Here is a 20,827-nt window from a genome sequence, read left to right as displayed (position 1 = left end):
GAGTACAGAAGGTCTAATACTATCTTAGCAGACTTCCGGTGTACAGTATCATCACAAACAGTCACCACTGTAGGCATTGCATCCCCAGAGTGTTTTCGTCTTGTAACTGGAAGTTCATGATTTTTGACTAGCACCACCCCCTGTAGCTTCCCCCACCCCCAGCCCCTGGAAACCACAACTGTACTCTCTAGGTTTATGAGTTCGACTTTTTCAGATTCCACATAAGTCTTGTAGTGTTTGTCTGTGTCTGGCTTGTTTCACAGAAGTGCTTAAATAGCTTCTTTCTTGGCCAGAATTGTGAGGCTATAATGAAAGATTCCTTTTTTCTAGTAAATCACTATAATGTTCTTTTCCAGTGGGTTGCTTTTACCCAAAGTAGTTGAAGATCGTGGCATGAAGAGAACAGACATTGGAAATCTTGGGAGTGGGATATATTTCAGCGATTCAATCAGGTCAGTACCTTATCTTTTTAATTACATCATATACACCCGTCACCAAGGAGACATGACCAATACTTGCTGCGAGTTTTCACCAAGTTTTCACCTGTCTTTGCTTGGTGAGGATTTCTCACCAAGAACAGATAATTAAAACAGCCAGTTTTCTCAGTATATTGTAGAAGCCTGTCTTATGGTGGATATTTGGGAAAATTATATTTGAAATCATCTTAGTGATTTTACTATCCTAAGAGCTTTTACCTGTATTTACTCACTCAGTCTCACAGCAAACCTCTGAGGTCAGGCCTTGTGACTCCCACCCCGATCACAGATGAGAACACTGTGGGACAGTGGGGGTGACTTGCCGAAAGCCACACAGAACCTTGTCTTCTCCAGAGCCAGCGGTCCTGACTTCTGCAGCACATGACCTCGCTCACAGACAGGGCCTGGAATAATATCTGAGTCTGTCTTCATTTCAGCCACAGCATATTGAACTTACTAAGCACCAGGTTTAGTGCTTCAAGTATGTTGTTTGATAACCTCACAGTGGTATTGGGAATCATTTTATGAAGATGAAACACGTTTATGGAGTTTAAGTAACTTGCATTCAGGTCACAAAACTAAGAAAATGACAGGTTCAGGCCCAGGACAGAGGATGATTATCCAGGAATTTAAGGAGTCCCCCCAAATCAATGAGAGGAGGAATACCCAGTAAGCAAAGGGCAAAAGATATGAAGAGGAAACATGTATGGACACACTTGAAAAGATTAGTGATCAAGAACGTGCAAATCAAACCAGAATGAGACCATTTCACACCTGTTGTATCAAAAGACACTTCAACACCTTTAGGTGTTGGTGAGTCTCCCCTCCTGGAAAAGGGTCCCATCATCTCATGGAGCTGAAGAGCAGCTGTGCTGATGTGACTTGGCGGTTGGGAGTCAGCGCACCCCATCCTGGCTGCACGTGGAATCACCCTCGAGCTTTCAGACAGTGTTGGTGCAGAGTTCACTCAGATCAGCTCAGTCAGGGTCTCGGGGGCTGAGATTGGGCTCCCAGTAGTTTCTCTGCTCCGTGTATGACTTTAACACACAATCTGGGCTGAGAATCACCACCCTAATAAATACTGGTATACGTAGACAAGTGGGGATTGGACAGTGGGGTGGTGTTGTGCTGGTGTGGTCCAACGTTTCCATGTGTGTGTGTGCGTGGGTGGGTTAACCAGGTGCCCTCCACCTGCACGTGTCAAATGGATGAGCCTTAGAACCAGATCACAGAGTGACTCTCTCCACATAACATTATTACCGAGGGGCATGTGCCTATGTGCTGACTCCGAGAAAGAAAGACAAAATAATGATGCTCTTTTTCCTGAGCTGGTGGCAGCTACGATAGCTGTCTTATTATTATTCTTGAGACTGAATATTTATAGAATAAATGCTTTCCTCTGTACAAAGTATTTCCAAGTAAGCACTTTTATATGTTAAAATATTTTTCAAAAGACAAACTGGCAGTCAGTTGAATTTAACCAAATTAAAGTCCTCAGTGGATATGGACAGTGGGGTTTTGGTGAGGAAGTGCAAGCAGACCAGACTGCAATGGGTTGAGAGCTGGTTCGCAGACAAGCCAGAGAAACAGTTGCTGATGGTGAGGAGCGAGGAGGGAGGAGAGGGGGGCGAGGGGAAGGGGAATAGATGAGCAGGAGGAGGGTGGGGTAGTCAGGGTCCTGTGTTTATAAATATGGAGCACCCATTAGCACAAACAGAAGTGCAAGTTTTAGAGGTGTGTCCTCAACAGTGCCCCCCAAGGTGCCCAGCCTGAATTCTTGACACAAAAGTTATTTTATTAAAGCTGTTGGTTCCTAAGAAAGTTAAATGGAATTGCTCATTTGGGCATCACTTGACATTTTGTTTTTCCACTTGGATCCAGAAGGCTTCATGAGGGTGCAGCATTGTTTGTCCCTTGACCAGTTCTTACATGGCATTTCATGTTCTTTCTGAACTTCAGTGCCAGGAATTAATCCACTTTTTCTTCTTATCAGGTGGGCTTCTTCCTTCTCTTTCCTCAGTCTCTATATTTTAGTAGCTGATAAAGAGCTGCCTAGCACAGCAGAGGAGCAATAAATGTGTGTTTTACATAAAAATTTTAAATAAGTAAATAGAGTTCTAAATGGAATCTTCAGAGATATTTCAATAACAGTAAAATTTGAAATATTCTACTAGCAAAGTCGTTTGGATTCTAGTTTTCCTACATGTATAAAATAGTGTTGCCATGCAACTGTAAAGTAAAACACATATGTGCTTACTTCCTGTGACATGCAGTACAAGCATCAAGTACTCGCACCCTGGACAGACAGATGGCGCCCGACTCCTGGTTGTCTGTGATGTCACACTCGGCAGGTGCATGGACCTGCACAAGCGAGACTTCTCCCTGACGGAGGCACCACCCGAGTACGACAGCGTCCACGGGGTGCGGGGAACGGATATGGTCAGCTCGGACTTTGAGGTATTTCTATCGAGGCAGACAAACAGGCTCTTGTTTTTATCAAATATGTTTAAGTTTAAATAATTACTGTATAGCTACTGTCTGAATTCAACAGTTTCTAAATTAACAAACATGAAATTCTGCTTTTATGAAAACATTTGCCAATAAAGTTTCTTTTCCTTTATTATTAAACTTCTGTTTTCTCTAGGATGATGAATTTGTTGTATACAAAACCAATCAGGTTAAAATGAAATATCTTGTTAAATTTTCTGTACCTGGAGATGAAATAAAGGACTTTCATCCTTGTGACAATACGGAACTAGAGGAAGACAGACCTGAGTTTTCAAATTTTTCAGCAGTTGAAGGTAAGATGGCTTTTTTGACTGCTGTTCTCTATGATGTTTATAGAACTTAAACATTGTATTTTCAGTGAAATTTATATTCATGTCTGGTAACTATATCTCTGATTTCTTACATAAATGCTTCATTTCCTTTTTTATTTTGTAAAAACAAAACCTGGGGTGATTGAGAGATCGGATGATGTCAGAGCCCCCTGTTACTTCATTAACGCGCTGAGGCTGAGCTACCACCCCCCCCGATCCAAGTCCAGGTGTCGTAGTGTAGAAAACGAAGCCTTAGAGTTGAGTAGCTTGCCAGTTACCAGGCTGTGCAACCTCAGACAAACCTCATAACCTTTCTGGGCTCAGCTTCTCCCCTGTGGGAATGAGATCAACACCTGCATTACGTGAAGGGGCTGCAAAGTCACCATGTGCAGCTTGTGTATCAGCAGAAGGTGACCGCTTCTCAGAAAATTGTAAATTCAAACTAGTATAATATTAATTGATAGCATTTAAAAACACATCAGCATTTTAAACTGTGATCAAATTATTTTTTATCAGAAATATATGGCTTCATGTAGAACATAACCCCTGTTTTCTGCTGGGAGTCACTAAGTGTGTATCTCCTAAGAGTGTATCTGCCTCTCTAGCCCAGTCCGGCACCTTCCCCACGTGACTCATGGGGACATGGGCTTCCTGGGACTGAAGTCTGAGAGACCTTCTGTTGCTGCAGTTCTGTGGCACAGTGACAATGCTGACTGAGCAGGGAGTGCAGAAACCCAGATTCATACTTGAGATACACTTAATAGGTGTTCTGAAGACCTGTGTGTGCTTGTGTATGTTTAAACTCTGAATTTGCGAGATGATGCCGCGTAGTTAGCAGACTTTAAAAAGGCAGCATGCCCGTTGGGAATGCTTCCCTCACCCCATTTCATGTGGGTTAACTTTTCAGAAATGGTGACTGAGAATCATAAAATGCTATTTGTCCACTTACCCTAAAATGTAACGTTTGAAGGGAAGGGGAAGGAATAAAGGTCAAATTGACAGAAACAGACAGTGGAGGGAAGGCTTTCAAAGCTGATATGAATGTTTCTGACTTGCAGTTCACCAGCTTCCAGGCAGCACGCCTTTCCCCGACATCAAGGCCGGCCTCCAGGATGCCTCTGGGAATTCAGTTCCTCTGGAGGACGTTCACATCAAGGGGAAAATAATAGACTTTGTAGCCCAGGTATGTTCTTTGTGGTTTTGTGATGCTTAAACTAAATGAATATAAATCATACACAAGAATTGGATTACAGTTGTGTGAACTAAACACGTACATTTCTAAAATTTGTTCATTGAGCACCCAGTGTGTGCCTGGGGCCGTCCTAAGCTCTAGGTGAACCGCAAGGAGCAGGCTAAGGAAAGCCTGCCTGGTAGAGCAGGACCAGGCAGTGCACTCGGGAAATAGATCAAATATGTAACATGGGCCTTCTGGAGAGAAAACCAGGGCAGGTAGGAGGGGATGGACTGGTGAACATGGTGGCCAACAAGGCCTCCTGAGAAGGGACATCTGAGGTGCCCATTCCAGGTGGTGGAAGGGCATGTGCAAAGGCCCTGAGGCAGGAGTGCACCTAACATGGGGTGCACCAAGGACCAGGGTGAAGAGGGGTGGGGGGAGCACGGAGGAGCAGTGGGGGCACCAAGGAGCAGGGTGGAAGGGACACTGAGGATCAGCATGGGGGGTGGGGGGCCCGGAGGAGCAGCGTGAGGGGGCCATGGTTGGAAGTGCATGAGGAGGCGGCAGGCACTCTTGTCAGGCACAGACAGACACACGGTGTGAGCGGGAAGCCTTTGGAAGACATTTGCAGTGACGTGTCAGAGCTGTGTTCTCACGGGATCACTCCAGCCCCTGCCCTCCTCCCCAAGTTGAGGACAGTCAGAGGATGACCAGTTAGGAGACACAGGTCTGTCCAGGAGCACACCGTGCAGGGATGCGGGCTGGAGCGAGGCCTGCAGGGGAGGGAGGCAGGCTGGCCAGAGAGACTGGCTGTGGTCCTTCAGAGGGAAGTGGGGCTGGTCTTTAGTGAGCACCTGACTGGGGAAGGCGGGGGTGGGGCGGGGAAGAGCCTGCCTGCCACCCCTGAGGCTGACACCGAGTGGGTATGTCTGACCTCCACCCCTGCCAGTGCTGACCCACCCCCACAGCCCTGAAGCCTCTGGGGGCACCATGTCCGGCTATGGGAAGGACCCAGGTGTGGGCTCCAGGCAGGGCACTACAGGCGCTCCTCTCTGTGGGGCCGTGTAGAAGCTGTGAGCACATGACTGCCACTTCCTGTGACTCAAGCTTCATCTGCACGTCAGTTCTTCCCAGACTGCACAGGGTGAGCACTTGTACTGTTGTTTGAACGAGGAGGCACTGAACAATATGATAAAGACCAGTCTGAACTCGTCATTCCAACTGGATAGTCTGGGATGGATTGAGTTGTGGGGGGACTGGTGTTGACTGCAGAGGAGCCCTGGGGTTTGAGAGCCCAGTTAGGAGTTCGTGCTCATCCTTCTCCAGCCTGATCATGTGGTGGTTTCCTCAGGTGTAGATGAGACAGCAATGCTGGGCTGCCCATCGGTGGTGGCTGTTCTGCGTAGTTTCCTCAGGTGCAGCTGAGACGGTAACGCTGGGCTGCCCGTCGGTGGTGGCCATTCTCCAATGGTTTCCTTGGATGTAGATGAGACGGTAATGCTGGGCTGCCCGTCGGTGGTGGCCATTCCACAGTGGTTTCCTTAGGTGTAGATGAGACAGTAATGCTGGGCTGCCCATCGGTGGTGCCTGTTGCGCATAGTGAACGTGATAGTCCCGGTGCACACAAGTGTTGCAGGAGCGGCCTGTGTCCTCCGTGTGTCACTGTGGATTAGACACTGTTTGATGAGTCTTTTCCGTGGAGAAGTTTGCCCCACACATATCTCGTGGTGCAGCTGTGAACCTTCCTCTCATTTCTGGATAGCTGGCCTGTTGTTTGACTTGAGTGTCCACACAGGCCGGCAGCAGGGAACTTGGCTATACGTGGCCCACTCTGGACTTCTCAGAGTGAGCTTAATGTTTTCAGTTTAACAACTAAACTGAACTAAAACACTAATTGCATTTGAAGGAGGAAGATTAAGATGTCAAAAATGTGTACAGAGTATTGGTTTCTGTTGTAAGTCCTAGTAAAAATCCTCCATCATCTTTACTTAAAATTTCTTTCTTTTGGTGCCTGTGCGTCATCAAAGGCAGTGACTTGGATGTGGTCTTGACCTCTGGGCCTTACATGCACAGCAGTTTCCATTAATAGCTGTTCCTGCAAACATCATTAATGCAGTTTCATCAAATATATGGGTTTTTCTTCTTCAGGTCATTGTTTTTCAAACATACACAAACCAAAGTCATGTGCCCATTGAGGCAAAATATGTTTTTCCCTTGGACGACAAGGCAGCTGTATGTGGTTTCGAGGCTTTCATCAATGGGAAGCACGTGGTGGGAGAGGTAAGGGAGAACCCCGGCTGTTCTGTGGGGATGGGCCATCCTAAGTCCCTTAGTTTCGGGCTGAGTGGCAGCCTGGTCATAAAACAGGATGTTCCTGGAAGAGTCAGGCCCTTGTACAGCCAGCCTCCACTCAGACATCTGGCGTCCCTCCCTGGTTAGCTAGCCTCTGTCCCTGCCTGTCCAGATTCCTTGTCCAAACACTTCAACAAACAGTGATTTCAGTATCAAAAGTTTGAGAGACACATTGGAAAATTGGTGAAGCCCTTTATGTATTTTTGCAAAAATACTGATCCTTTGTACCCTGCTATAAAAGCCAACTGAAGTGAAGAAAAATATGTCCAGAAGAAGTATAAATTGATTAATTCTTTGTTTATTCTAAGAGTCCACAGTTGCAATAGTAACTCACATTTTATCAAATTTAAGACGAACTTAATTTTTTATTTATTCAGAGTAAAGCTCCAAACTTCCTTTTCACTGTCAACTCTCAAATATTTTCGTCCCAGCTTTTAAAGAGCATCCTCTTCAATTGGCCTTTTCTGATTCAAATTCTTATTAGATAAGTACATTTTTATGATCACTGTATGTAAATTTTCATTCATCTTAGATGCTTAGTTTTCTGTTTTTGCCTGGGTTTTAATAAATGTTGATGAAGTTTTCCTTATTAAAGTCTGAAGTCACTGTTCATATCGTGACTGGTACAACTGTCTTTTTCAGATTAAAGAGAAGGAAGTGGCCCAGCGAGAGTACCGAGTGGCGATCAGTCAAGGTCATGGCGCCTACCTGATGGATCAGGACACACCTGTAAGACTTGATGTTCATCCAAGTCAGTTCCGTGTGCTTGCTAGAAAGGGGAGAATAGGTGGAAATTGATTTAGAATATGAAATTCTAATTTTCACTAGAAATTTAGCATATGAAATTCTAATTTTCACTAGAAAGTGGAATCATTTTTACTGGTTTAGGCTCTGGAGTTTCATGTGGTTGGGAAGGGAGGTTGGGCTAGTGAGACCCATATGACTTGTTTAGATAAAGGAGGAAATGGCCAGGGTCACCCAGCGGATCCTAAGAGCCATTTCTGTCCTTGGGAACTGCATTCCCCAGACGTGACAACGGAAAGAAACCATGTGGGCACATAATTTCCATCTTCCCGTAGAAGCGTAAGATATTTACATTTCCCCTTGAACTAAGCTAACTTAGCAGTTTATCCAGTTTTCACAAGTTGTATCTCAGGAAGGCGCATCTGCAGGGCTTGGACTGGTTCCACGGTTAGGGTTAGGTCTTCACAGGGTCAGATGTGGAGATCTGGGAGGAGGAGCCACAGGGCCGCGTCCACGCTCTTCTTGCCTTAACTGTAAGATGTTTTAAGTATGCCTCAGGCAGGTGCTGGGCCGCATGCAGCCTCTCCAGCATAGACACATCAGTCGTTTGTAAAGACAGCCACAAGCTTCAGACACACCTCTGAGGAGGACTCATCGCCAGAATACTGTCAAAATGTGATGTTTGGAGCAATCAGTTATTAAAATTACAATAGATTTAAGGGATAAATCTGCAGAATGGGGATTAACAAGAAGAGGTGATTATTCCACAGGGAGCTCACTACCCCTGTGCTCAAGTGCTGGGTCCCCTGGGGTCCCTATAGGGGCATGGTGCTCACACAGGCCCCTAGTGCTCTTTATGCAGGTGGAGGCCCAGCTTGGAATCCCAGTGTTTAAGTGGTGAAGTAACAAGAGAGGTTAGATAAAAAGTTAATGGGAAAACAAAGAGAAAATTTGAGTGCCAAAAGCAAGGCTGGAAACAGTGCCCAGCCTCTGTGGAGAAGGCCTGCAGGAGTTAGACCCCTGTGTCAGGAGGCCCAGGTGCCCTAACCATGGGTCCCCTCTTCCTCTGAGGGATCAAGCTGAAATTCAGTTCACCTGGCTGCCTGGCAGCTCGGCCTTCCTTCAGGTTTGGGACAAGTTAGGATTCTGTAGGGGACCTGGGTGACACCACATGGGTGACAGCTGGCACCCATCCAGACCCTGTATCGGCAGTGCCACCATACACCTCCAGTGGTGCCTCTCCAGGAAGCCCTGGCCTCCATACCCTTCCCTTGAGGCTGAGCGCTGCTGCCGTGTGATAATCCTGTCTTCATTGTTTATTCCCACCTTGATGTCAAAGATAACAACAATTGACTCCTCAAATCCACATTAATCGTGATATCATACACCCCTAGTCTAAGCACACTGAGTTTTCACAGCAGCACTGTTGAGTGAAACAGAGCACAGGCTTGGCCATGTCAGGAGGCACCCAACATGGGTTCAGAGGAAGTGATCCAGTCTCTTTCTGACCTCACTAGGCATGAAGTTGTTTCCTTACACAGTGATTGGCAATACTCACTAAAAGAAAGCAAAGCAATTATTCTGAAAAGTAAGATGATGAATTTTCTAGAAAAGAGTTAAATGAGGGCCAAGCTTGGTGTGACAGGCTCCAGCTCTATAGCCAGGAGGAGTCTCCTGGTATACTGTGTCCTCAGAGAGGCCTTGGGGTTGAGGGGGTGGTCTCCAGGGAGGGGCGGGCAGGCATCCTGGGCAGAGCCCTGCGGCCACAGAGAGGCCATAGAGTTGCAGCGGGGGTGGGGAGGGGGTAGTCTCCACTGGAGCAGAGGCCACTGGGTGCAGCTGCTCGGATCCCAGACCGCTGGGGAAGGGCCCTGGGTTCTTCTTCCGCACAACCAGTGCTGGTCTGGAGGCCACGTCCCCTTCTCTGAGGAGGAAGCAGGCAAGTTGTGATCAGACCATTTATGTAACAGGAGGGGATCGCCCAAAGGATAGAGATGCTTCTGAGACACAGGCTAAGTCATGTACTTCCATTTCAGGACATCTTCACCGTCAGCGTCGGGAACTTACCCCCAAAGGCCAAAGTCCTGGTCAAAATCACCTACATCACGGAGCTGAGCATCCAGGGTGCCTGCGCGGTCTTCTTCCTGCCGGCCACGGTGGCGCCCTGGCAGCAGGACAGGGCTCTGAGGGAGAACCTTCAGGTCTGTTTGGCGACAGCAGCTTTGTTGTGATTTATGCAGAGGGAAGAAACAGCATCTAAATAACCTAACCTTTGGGCCATAGAGTCAATTGTAGTGACATTTAGGGATTTAGACACAATTGTAGTGACATTTAGGGATTTAGACACATGTAACGTCTGCTTTATTGACTATACCAAAGCCTTTGACTGTGTGGATCACAATAAACTGTGGAAAATTCTGAAAGAGATGGGAATACCAGACCACCTGACCTGCCTCTTGAGAAACCTATATGCAGGTCAGGAAGCACCAGTTAGAACTGGACATGGAACAACAGACTGGTTCCAAATAGGAAAAGGAGTACGTCAAGGCTGTATATTGTCAACCTGCTTATTTAACTTATATGCAGAGTACATCATGAGAAACACTGGGCTGGAAGAAGCACAAGCTGGAATCAAGATTGCCGGGAGAAATATCAATAACCTCAGATATGCAGATGACACCACCCTTATGGCAGAAAGTGAAGAGGAACTAAAAAGCCTCTTGATGAAAGTGCAAGAGGAGAATGAAAAAGTTGGCGTCAAGCTCAACATGCAGAAAACAAAGATCATGGCATCTGGTCCCATCACTTCATGGGAAATAGACGGGGAAACAGTGGAAACAGTGTCAGACTGTATTTTTCTGGGCTCCAAAATCACTGCAGATGGTGATTGCAGCCATGAAATTAAAAGACGCTTACTCCTTGGAAGGAAAGTTATGACCAACCTAGATAACATATTGAAAAGCAGAGACATTACTTTGCCAACAAAGGTCCGTCTAGTCAAGGCTATGGTTTTTCCTGTGGTCATGTATGGATGTGAGAGTTGGACTGTGAAGAGAGCTGAGCACTGAGGAATTGATGCTTTTGAACTGTGGTGTTGGAGAAGACTCTTGAGAGTCCCTTGGACTGCAAGGAGATCCAACCAGTCCATCCTAAAGGAGATCAGTCCTGGGTGTTCATTGGGAAGGACTGATGCTGAGGCTGAAACTCCAATACTTTGGCCACCTTATGTGAAGAGTTGACTCACTGGAAAAGACTCTGATGCTGGGAGGGATTGGGGGGAGGAGAAGAAGGGGACGACAGAGGATGAGATGGCTGGATGGCATCACCGACTCGATGGACATGAGTTTGGGTGAACTCCAGGAGTTGGTGATGGACAGGGAGGCCTGGCGTGCTGTGATTCATGGGGTCGCCAAGAGTCGGACACGACTGAGTGACTGAACTGAACTGAACGTCTGTGAGATGAAGAGAATAAACACAGATATGCTCAATGACATCCTGTTTTTATTCTGTTCAGTCTCTTTAAAGTTTATGTTGGTACTGCCTGCTCATTATGAAGAATTTTGATAAGCATAAAGAACGCCAATAAGCCAAAGAGGAAACTTTAAACCATCCTTAATTCCGTCGCCAGAGACACCACCAAAGCTGCTGTTGCTGCTTTCCATACAGTGTTCAGACTCCTTGCTTTGTGTGCATCTGTATAAATTGTGTACTTGTGTGTGTGTGTGGATTCTTGTGGTGAAACTGAGCAGATACTTAGTTGTGCATATGTATTTTTCTTTTCACAGGATACAGTGGAGAAGATTTGTATAAAGGAAATAGGAACAAAGCAAAGGTTAGTACCTAAAATACAAAAACCTGTCAATCATTCAGTGAACATTCATTTTATAGCTTAAGTTATCATTAAAACTTACACAGAAGAGCTGCATGTAGTTGGTCAGTAATTGGGATGTTGGATTGAGCCACCTCTCTGTTCACTTCGGTAGCTTTTCTCTGAGCATGTCTATCGAGATGCCGCACATGATTGAATTCATCTCCAGTGACACACACGACCTGAGAAAAAAGGTTAGTAGGTCTTTGCTTTCACTTCTTAAGAACTCGTATTTTAACGTTAGTTTTCCAAAGCAATACATGCATGTGGTTTAAGTTAAATTACACCAAATTACATCAGCTTATAATCAGGAGCAGCAGCTGGTCCTGCCTCACCCCTCCCCACACCACCGTCTAGGGACAGAGACTGACTACATGGTTTAGCTCTTTTCTGGTGGCTTCCAAAGATTTAATTAAATTTTTTACTGCTTGTTCTTGTTTCAGAAGAGCAAACATCTGTTCCAGAAGTTATCTTTTTTTTTTTCCATGTGTGCTTCTGTTTGTTTATGTTATGGCCATTATGTATGTGCACATGTTAAGTCTCTTCAGTCGTGTCCAGCTCTTTGCGACCCTATAGACTATAGCCCACCAGGCCTTGTCTGTCCATGGGATTCTCCAGGCAAGAGTACTAGAGTGGGTTACCATGCCCTCTTCCAGGGGGTCTTTCTGACCCAGGGATCGAGACCCTGCATCTCTTAGGTCTCCAGTATTAACAGGCAGGTTCTTTACCACTAGTACCACCCAGGAAGCTCTTATGGCCATTATATTGAATATAAATTTTTACATTTGTTTTTTTCACTCTACTTTGTATTGTAAATATTTTTGCAAGTATTCAAATTATTCTGAGATACAGCTTTTTATAAGCAACTATCCATTGTGACTATATAAGAATCTATCATTCACCTCTCGTTAAGTTTATAGGTTCTTGTTTTGTGGTTGTTGATTTTAAAAAAGCTCTCCAATGTCTATCTGCTTGTCTTCTCTGGTCTCCATTCCTTCTTGCTGGAGGATCTTTCTCCATCTAGTCTTTCTTAAGGCTGCCAGAGGTATCTATTCTCTTTCTGTTATGGCAGATGAAGATGTAACCCACTTGCCCTCCTCTCACCTCAGTGCACATGTTTCTAACCCACTTATTCCAAGAGTTATAGTATGGTTTTTGGTTAAATCAATTTGCTGCTATTATTTAGTCACTAAGTCCTGTCCAACTCTTTGCAACCTTGTAGACTGTAGCGCTCCAGGCTCCTCTGTCCATGGGATTCTCCAGGCAAGAATCTGGAGTGGGTTGCCCTTTTCTCCTCCAGGGGATCTTCCTGACCCAGGGATCAAACCCATGTCTCCTGCTTGGCAGGCAGATTCTTTACAGCTGTGCCATCTGGGAAACCTGGTTAAATCAATAGTAAATGTTTAAGTTATTATGAGTACATAAATGATAATTACACTGAGCCAAGAAATGTATTATGATGGCTTTTTTTCTTTTTACTTCTTTATATTTCTTGGGGGGAAAAATTGCCATTTTCTTCGTCTTCTAGTACTGTTTCTTCTCATTTGTTCTAACCTGTCATGTAAAGCCCCTCTGGGGCTGTTTTCGCTGTCTCAGTGAGTCAGCAACTCCTCTTCCCTGACCCTGCCTGCTCCCCTGGGGCTGCTGTCCACGAGGCTTTTCCTCTTTAGTTCCCAACACCTGACAGCACAGTCTCCCTTATAACCCGAACGTCTGAAAACATCCTCTTCTGCGTGCTTCTGCATGGGTAGGTGATCCCACTCAGAACCTTGAAAAAATTGTCATCCCGCCCCCAGCATTACTTTCGAGAGATTAAACCTTTTTATCCCCTGTTCTTGATAGGCAGTTGTTTTGTTTTTGAGCCCTGAAAGAATTTCATGTCTTCTCTTTATCCCTGATGTTCTGAAAGTTCATCAGAACCTGACATTCATTCATCATATATGTAATTCCTGGCCTTTAGTTCTGGGGGATCTTCTTATATTTTAATGCACAAGTGTCCGTCTCCCCTTCACCTCTCAGTGGCTCTTAGTGAGACGTCCCTGAATTGAGCCCCTTGTTTTCTTACATTTTCTCTCCTGTTGTCCATTTCCTTGTCCTTTCATCCTGCTTTCTGGGTGATTTTCTCAGTTGTAAGTTCCAGCCATTTTATTTAAATTTTCATTCTCTCTCTCTTTTTTTTGGCAAGAGCTCTTTTCTGTTCTGTAAGTATTCTCTTTTTTTCTGGCTTTTTGCTCAGTTGGCCTCCATTTTCATGTTAAAGGCTTTTCCTCCAGCATCTGAGTGGCCTCTCTCTATGTTTGTCCTCAGAAGTCAGTTACATGCAGTGTGGTAAGTGGGGCAAGTGGGCCCCGGGTCCCGGGGGCTCGAGGCTGGTGGCAGCTGGTCGGCTGGTGTCGGGGTGAGTCTCTTGTGTGTTTTTACCCTTGCGGGGTTGTGCAGAGTACCTCCAGGGTGTTCACAGGTATGACTGGGGATGCCAGCCTTCACTTCACTGCCCTCTGTGTCTATGCTTCGTTATACTTAGGACTCCCGAGTCTGGACTCTACTTGGTTAAATTTCTCTAAGTAATAAATCCTCAATTTCCATTAGTGAGAAAACAGGTGCCAGCTGCTTGCTACCAAGGGCAGGGAGGGGACCTGGGCTAACAGCTCAGGGCATGATCTGCTCTCCGGTGCCTCCGAGGGGTCCTTCCCAGGGAGCTGCAGGCCCTGAGCCCACAGCTCATGGCTGCCCCGCCATGGGGCTCGGGCAGTGGCTTCCTCTCCTCTGGCTGAATCACTTAACACAGCTCTGTCAGTTCTCCATCTTCTTATTGAAATTTGCTGGCATCTTCTCTGCTTTTATCTTTGTTCCCATTTTCAATGTCTTTATGCCCTTTTTATTGTAGGGAGTTTTGGGATCTTGCTAGGAAATAGAGTTGTCTGTGTGCTCAGTCGTGTCTGACTCTTTGTGACCCCATGGACTGTAGCCTGTTAGGCTCTTCTGTCCATGGGATTCTCCAGGCAAGAATACTGAAGTGGGCTGCCATTCCCTTCTCCAGGGGATTTTCCTGACCCAGAGATTGAAGCTGTGTCACTTGCATCTCCTGCATTAGCAGGAACCTTCTTTACCACTACACCACCTGGGAAGCAAGGGAATAAAGTTAAACACATGTAAATAATACATTCTTAACAAAGAACCCCTTGGCATCAGAGCTTTTGCTGTGTAACAATCCCAACATTTTGTGGATTAAAACAATAAGCATTTGTTGTTTCTCAAGCTTTCCTCCTGTTGCTGGGGACAGGATGGGCTGGGACAGGTGGCTGACGGCCTGGTGTCAGCCAGGGTGCTGGCCCTGGTCTCTCACCTGCCATAGGTTAGCTCAGAGCTCAGCACAGCAGAGGAGGGCAGCCCGTTCCACAAACACAGCACAAGCCCCTGCCTGCATTCCATCTGCCAGTGTCCCCTTGGCCACAGCACATTCAAGGGCAGAAAAATGGGCACGACCTCCTGAGAGGAGGAGCTGGAGAGTTTTACTACAGAGGGCAGGCCCAGAAATATACCATGCCGCCTTTGTCACTTAAAGCCTCCCCTCTGTATTTTCAGAAGGTATTTTATACTTATAAAAATACTATTTTACAATAAAGGCATAATTCTAAAATTCTTGTTGGATTTTCTGTTTTACTATTCTGTGTTGTAATTATCTTCTGCATCCAGATAACGGGATACACAGACCAGTCACCTTTGGGTCCAGGGTCTGAGACTGTCTCCAGGGGGTTGAGTTTGCTTGTGTGTATCCACTGTAGATGGAGAAGGAAATGGCAATCCACTCCAGTATTCTTGCCTGGAAAATTCCATGGATAGAGAAGCCTGGTGGGCTACAGTCCATGGGGTTGCCAAGAGTTGACCATAGCTGAGCGACTGAGCACATGTACCTTAGAACCAAGAGGATAAAAACATGATCTGGTGAATGGATAGGAAAGCTATGGTACATATACACAATGGAGTATTACTCAGCCATTAAAAGAATACATTTGAATCAGTTCTAATGAGGTGGATGAACCTGGAGCCTATTATACAGAGTGAAGTAAGCCAGAAAGAAAATCACCAATACAGTATACTAATGCATATATATGGAATTTAGAAAGACGGTAACTATAACCCTGTATGCGAGACAGCAAAAGAGACACAGATGTATAGAACAGTCTTTTGGACTCTGGGAGAGGGTGAGGGTGGGATGATTTGGGAGAATGGCATTGAAACATGTATAATATCATATGTGAAACGAATCGCCAGTCGAAGTTCGATGCAGGATACAGGATGCTCGGGGCTGGTACACTGGGATGACCCAGAGGGATGGTATGGGGAGGGAGGTGGGAAGAGGGTTCAGGATGGGGAACACATGTACACCCATGGCGGATTCATGTTGATGTATGGCAAAACCAATACAATATTGTAAAGTAATTAGCCTCCAATTAAAATAAATAAATTTGTATTAAAAAAATAATAAATGAATTTTATTCTTGTTTTAAAAAAAAAAAACGTGATCTTGGTCACACTTGTAAAACCTACAGTTCACAATTTGGGGATCTGTTGACACATTGTTGATTTTTAATAGAGTTATGTAAATCATGCATGGATTTGCTACTTGATAGTATGGTGTAATTCACTTATTTACTTTGTTCTCACGGTTGTTTGTTTGCAGAGAACAGACTGCAAAGCTGTGATTAGTACTGTGGAAGGCAGCTCCTTAGACAGCAATGGATTTTCTCTCCTCATCGGTTTGGTTGATGTGTATCTCCCAAGAATGTGGGTTGAAAAGCATCCAGAAAAAGAAAGCGAGGTATACTCATTCTTACTTAGAAGTAGGAGATACTGTTGAAAAAGTATTTTAGGATAGATCATTTAAATTTGGAAATGATTGATAGTCTTGAAAAGCTAGCGTTACATAAAGAGCTCTCACCACCCCAGGACTTTACAATGAAAAATATTCGTGATAGAGGAGATTCCTTGGCAGTCTAGTGTTTCCACAGCAGAGGTTTCAGGTTCAGTCCTTGGTTGGGATCCCTGCATGTGAGAGGCACAACCCAAAAATACTTAACGACATCAAGAATGAAAAATTTTTGTGGTTTCAAGCAAAGCCCCCATGTGGCATATTTCCCATAAAAATTGTCATTTTTACCTTTGTTGTTGTTTAGTAGCTAAGTTGGGTCTGACTCTTTTGCGACCCTATGGACCATAGCCCACCAGGCTCCTCCATCCATGGGATTTTCCAGGCAAGAGTACTGGAGCTGGCTGCCATTTTCTTCCTCAGGGGATCTTCCCAAACTAGGGATCGAACCCAAGTCTCTTGTGTCTCCTGCATTAGCAGGCAGATTCCTTACCACTGCACCACCTGGGAAGCAATTTTTACCTTAATAGTGTTCTTTGCTCAGTTGTGTCTGACTCTTTACGACCCCTTGGACTGTAGCCAGCCAGGGTCCTCTGTCCATGAGATTCTCCAGGTAAGAATACTGGAGTGGGTTGCCATTCCCTTCTCCAGGGAATCTTCCTGACCCAGGGATCAAACTCAGGTCTCTGGATAAAGGCAGATTCTTTATTGTCTGAGTCACCAGGGAAGCCCTAACTTTTTTTTTTTACCTTAATCCCTAACAAAAAGAAAATGTGCCTTCATATATTACATTGGTTAGTCTGTATACTTTTTACAGCTTTTAAAACATTGATACTGTAAAAAGATAGAAAATTATTTACGGCTGTTAGACCATATTATGTGGCTGTTATAATCTCTTCTAATTAAAATAAAAATTGAGAGCAACATCAGCAAGATGGTCAAATAAGACATCCTTTGCATGTACCCCAAACAAATGGGCAACAGGTTCATGAAAAGATGTTCAGCATCACTAATCATCGAGGAAATGCAAATGAAGACCTGTGGTATCACTTCACACCCATTAGAACGACTGTTTTCAAAAAGACAAGTATTGATAAAGAAGTGGAAGAAAGGGAACGCTCAGACATTATTTATGGGAATGTAATCCAGTGTAGCCACTATGGGGAACAGTGTGAAGGATCCTCAAAAAATAGAACTACTAGGACTTCCCTGATGGTCCAGTGGTTAAGAATCTACCTGCCAGTGCAGGAGACACAGGTTTGATTCCTGGTCGGGGAAGATCCCACATGCTGCAGAGCAGCTAAACTCACGCTCCACAAATACTGAACCTGTGCTCTAGAGCCTGGGAGCCGCGACTCCTGATGCCCAAATGCCCTGGAGCCCTTGCTCCCATCTCTGCAATGAGAAGCCCGAGCACCACAACTAGAGGGAAGAGCCTGCTCACCACAGCCAGAGAAAGCCGTGTGCAGCAACCAAGATCCAGCACAGTCAAGAATAAATAGTAAATAAATATTGCAAAATAGAACTACTGTATAACCCTGCAATCCCATATCTTGGTATATTTCAAAGGAAATGAAATTGCTGTCTCAAATACTCACACCCCAGTGTTCATTGCTGCATTATTTATAATAAGACATGGAAACAACCCAAGTGTCCTTTGATGGATGAATGGATAAAGAAAATTAAATATATACACATATGTGTAACATGTGCAACACATATGTAATATATGTTACCTACACATACAGTAGAATATTACTCAACCATAAAAAATAAGGAAATCTTGCCGTTTGCAACAATACAGATAGACCTTGAGAGTATCATGCTAAGTGAAACAAGTCAGACAGAAAAAAACAAATACTGTATAATCTCATTTACATGTGGTGTCTAGAAAAAGCTGGGCTCACAGAAACAGAGGGTAGAATGGTGGTGGTTACCAGGGCTCAAGGGTGGGGGAGTAGAAACAAGGTGGTGTTGGTACGAGGATACTAAGGTCTAGGTATAAAACAAATAATTTCTGGGGATCAAATATGTAGGATGATGATTGTAGTTAGGCATACTGTGTTGTGTATCTGAAGGTTGCTAAGAGGCTAAATCTTAGATGTTCTTGCTAGCTAACCTTATTGTGGTAGTCATTTCACAGTACTGTGTGCTAAATGGTTGCACTGTAAATCTTGAACTTACACAATGCTGTATGTAAATCGTGTCCAGTGAATCTGGAGGAAAGTTTTCATGGAAAGTAATAGTAGTTCTATTTTGAGTGTTGGTTGGTTATAAGATAAAAGGTCAGTGTGTGCATTTCAGTCATCACACACCACAGTGCCAGAGATTGGGACATATTCATTATTTATTCATCCTGAAGACACTTTTGATATCACAGCAATGTTCAGATATTAATTCTGTATTAGTTCTGAACCTCTCAGGGGTTTATGAGGTTCACGTTGGGAACCCCAGCTCTGACATTCTGCTTTTTGTTTGATCTCCTATAGGCCATCTCATTTTTGAATAAATCTTATTATTTTTGTTTTTATAGTAGTATTTTGCCTGATTATAAAGTTTTCAGATTTTACAAGTAAATCTTTTCCAATAAAAATTACACATTTATGCCAGATGTTGCAAATCCTAGGTACATGTGTATCTTGTTTGTACCTTAGAGGGTTTTGTGAGATACTGCTGCTGCTGCTGCTAAGTCAGTTTGGTCATGTCCGACTCTGTGCGACCCCATAGACGTCAGCCCACCAAGCTCCCCTGCCCCTGGGATTCTCCAGGCAAGAACACTGCAGTGGGTTGCCATTTCCTTCTCCAATGCGTGAAAGTGAAGTCGCTCAGTCATGTCCAACTCTTAGAGACCCCATGGGCTGCAGCCTACCAGACTTCTCCATCCATGGGATTTTCCAAGCAAGAGTACCATTGGAGTGGGGTGCCATTGCCTTCACTAGGTGTGTACAAACTCAAGGGTCTTTGAAGTGCAACAGCTGATTGTGGTTTAAAGGGGCAGGGTAAGTTGCTGAACCCTGTAAGTAGCAAGAATTAGTACCTTTTCATTCATCTTGCCTGTGACGTGGGTTGTTGTACACTTGCTATGCTCCTGATGAAGTGCACACTCCTATGTACATTAGTGTGGGGTGTATCTCCCTTCTGGAGGCTTAGAGGATTTTTTTTTTTTTTTGCCAGCCATTCCCATTGACAAGTGGCACATTCCCATGAGGCTCTGAGAAGTAGTGAGAAACCATGGGCCTGAGCCCATAGGGCCTCATTGTTTAGATTGGTGACTCAGTGTTTTATAACTGTCCCAACTATGAGTGCATCGTTCAGAAAAGCTGTGGCATGGGTTTTAGAGTGAAGTTCTGGGTCTCTGGGTGCATGTAAATAACCAGATGAACTCAAGTGATAAGAAGCACCAGCCTAGCTCCTGTTTTTCTCCCTTTAGGCCTGCATGCTTGTGTTTCAACCAAATCTTGGTATTACCGTCCCTGACGAAGCTGAGAGGAGTGAAGTGATTATTTGTCTTGATTGCTCCAATTCCATGGAGGGCGAGACATTCCTGCAAGCCAAACAGATTGCCTTGCATGCACTGTCCTGTGTGGGAAAGGAGCAGAAGGTGAACGTCATCAAGTTCGGCACAAGTGAGTGCTCCGCCCTGCGCCTCCTCCAGAGCGTCAGCACGTCAATGGGAAGGGGTGACTGTAACCTGTCTGTGGAGTGAGCGGCAGCACAGCGAGGTTCAAAAGCAAGAACTCTGGAGCCAGGTCCCCAGCTTGAATCCCAGCTCTGCACCTGAGCCCTGGATGTGGCCCTGGGCAGCTTACTGGAACTTGGTTCTCTCATCTGTAACAGGAGAGAAATAGTCCCTCCTCGTAGTGCTGTGGTGAGGGTTGAGCTCATGTATTTAAAGGACTTTAAACAATGCCTATCATATAGAAAATGCAAGATGAGTATTACTATTGTTATTGTTACCAGTTGAACTGAGTGTGAGACCCTTGGTTTGATGAGTTCGAGGGTCCAAGGATCAGGACAGAACCTCTGAAATCAGCACAGTGGTAGAGGAGCTGTAAGGAACAGTCTCAGGAGGCACCAGACAAGCCCCACTGAAGAAAGGACTGTCCCCTTCAGGTGGGGTCCAGGGGCCTCTCAGCCCCTCGGAAGGAGCAGCATGGGGTGTGGGGACAGCCACACCCTGCTGATTATTTACTGTGCCGTTTGGTGGAAGAGGCAGCCCCTTCACGAAGGAGGAAGGAGCCAGGGTCTGCTGCTGCTGGTGGGGAGAGTTCAGATGAGCAGGGACATGCTGAGGGCCGGAGGGCGGCGTGGCCTGCTGCCTGGGCTGTCCCAATGTCCTGTGTCTTCCTCTGCACATAGTTGGCTGAAGAGCAGACTCCTCATGCACAGCCTGACCCAGGTCGTTTTTGCTCAGTAAAGTGCGTCATTTGAATGCAGTGGAATTTTTTAAAGGAATGCTGTGGTGAATTTTTTTTATGTATTAAAATTACCAACCATTATTATTGTTTGTTAGTGGTCAAAAAG

At 45.1% G+C, this 20,827-nt stretch overlaps 1 protein-coding gene across 1 annotated transcript in view; it reads left to right on the top strand.

Moving 5' to 3' along the window:
• Window positions 1-20,827, top strand: part of PARP4 (poly(ADP-ribose) polymerase family member 4) — a 77,103-nt gene that overhangs the window by 23,745 nt on the left and 32,531 nt on the right. The window contains 11 exon segments of the mRNA XM_070380564.1: window positions 357-452; window positions 2,750-2,933; window positions 3,121-3,277; window positions 4,354-4,478; window positions 6,618-6,749; window positions 7,464-7,550; window positions 9,602-9,766; window positions 11,351-11,397; window positions 11,549-11,627; window positions 16,118-16,255; window positions 19,734-19,929. Coding sequence (XP_070236665.1) covers window positions 357-452; window positions 2,750-2,933; window positions 3,121-3,277; window positions 4,354-4,478; window positions 6,618-6,749; window positions 7,464-7,550; window positions 9,602-9,766; window positions 11,351-11,397; window positions 11,549-11,627; window positions 16,118-16,255; window positions 19,734-19,929 — 1,406 coding nt within the window.

Source organism: Bos mutus, chromosome 12, assembly GCF_027580195.1.
Source record: "Bos mutus isolate GX-2022 chromosome 12, NWIPB_WYAK_1.1, whole genome shotgun sequence".
NCBI lineage: Eukaryota > Metazoa > Chordata > Mammalia > Artiodactyla > Bovidae > Bos > Bos mutus.
This window is presented reverse-complemented; position numbering and strand designations above follow the sequence as displayed.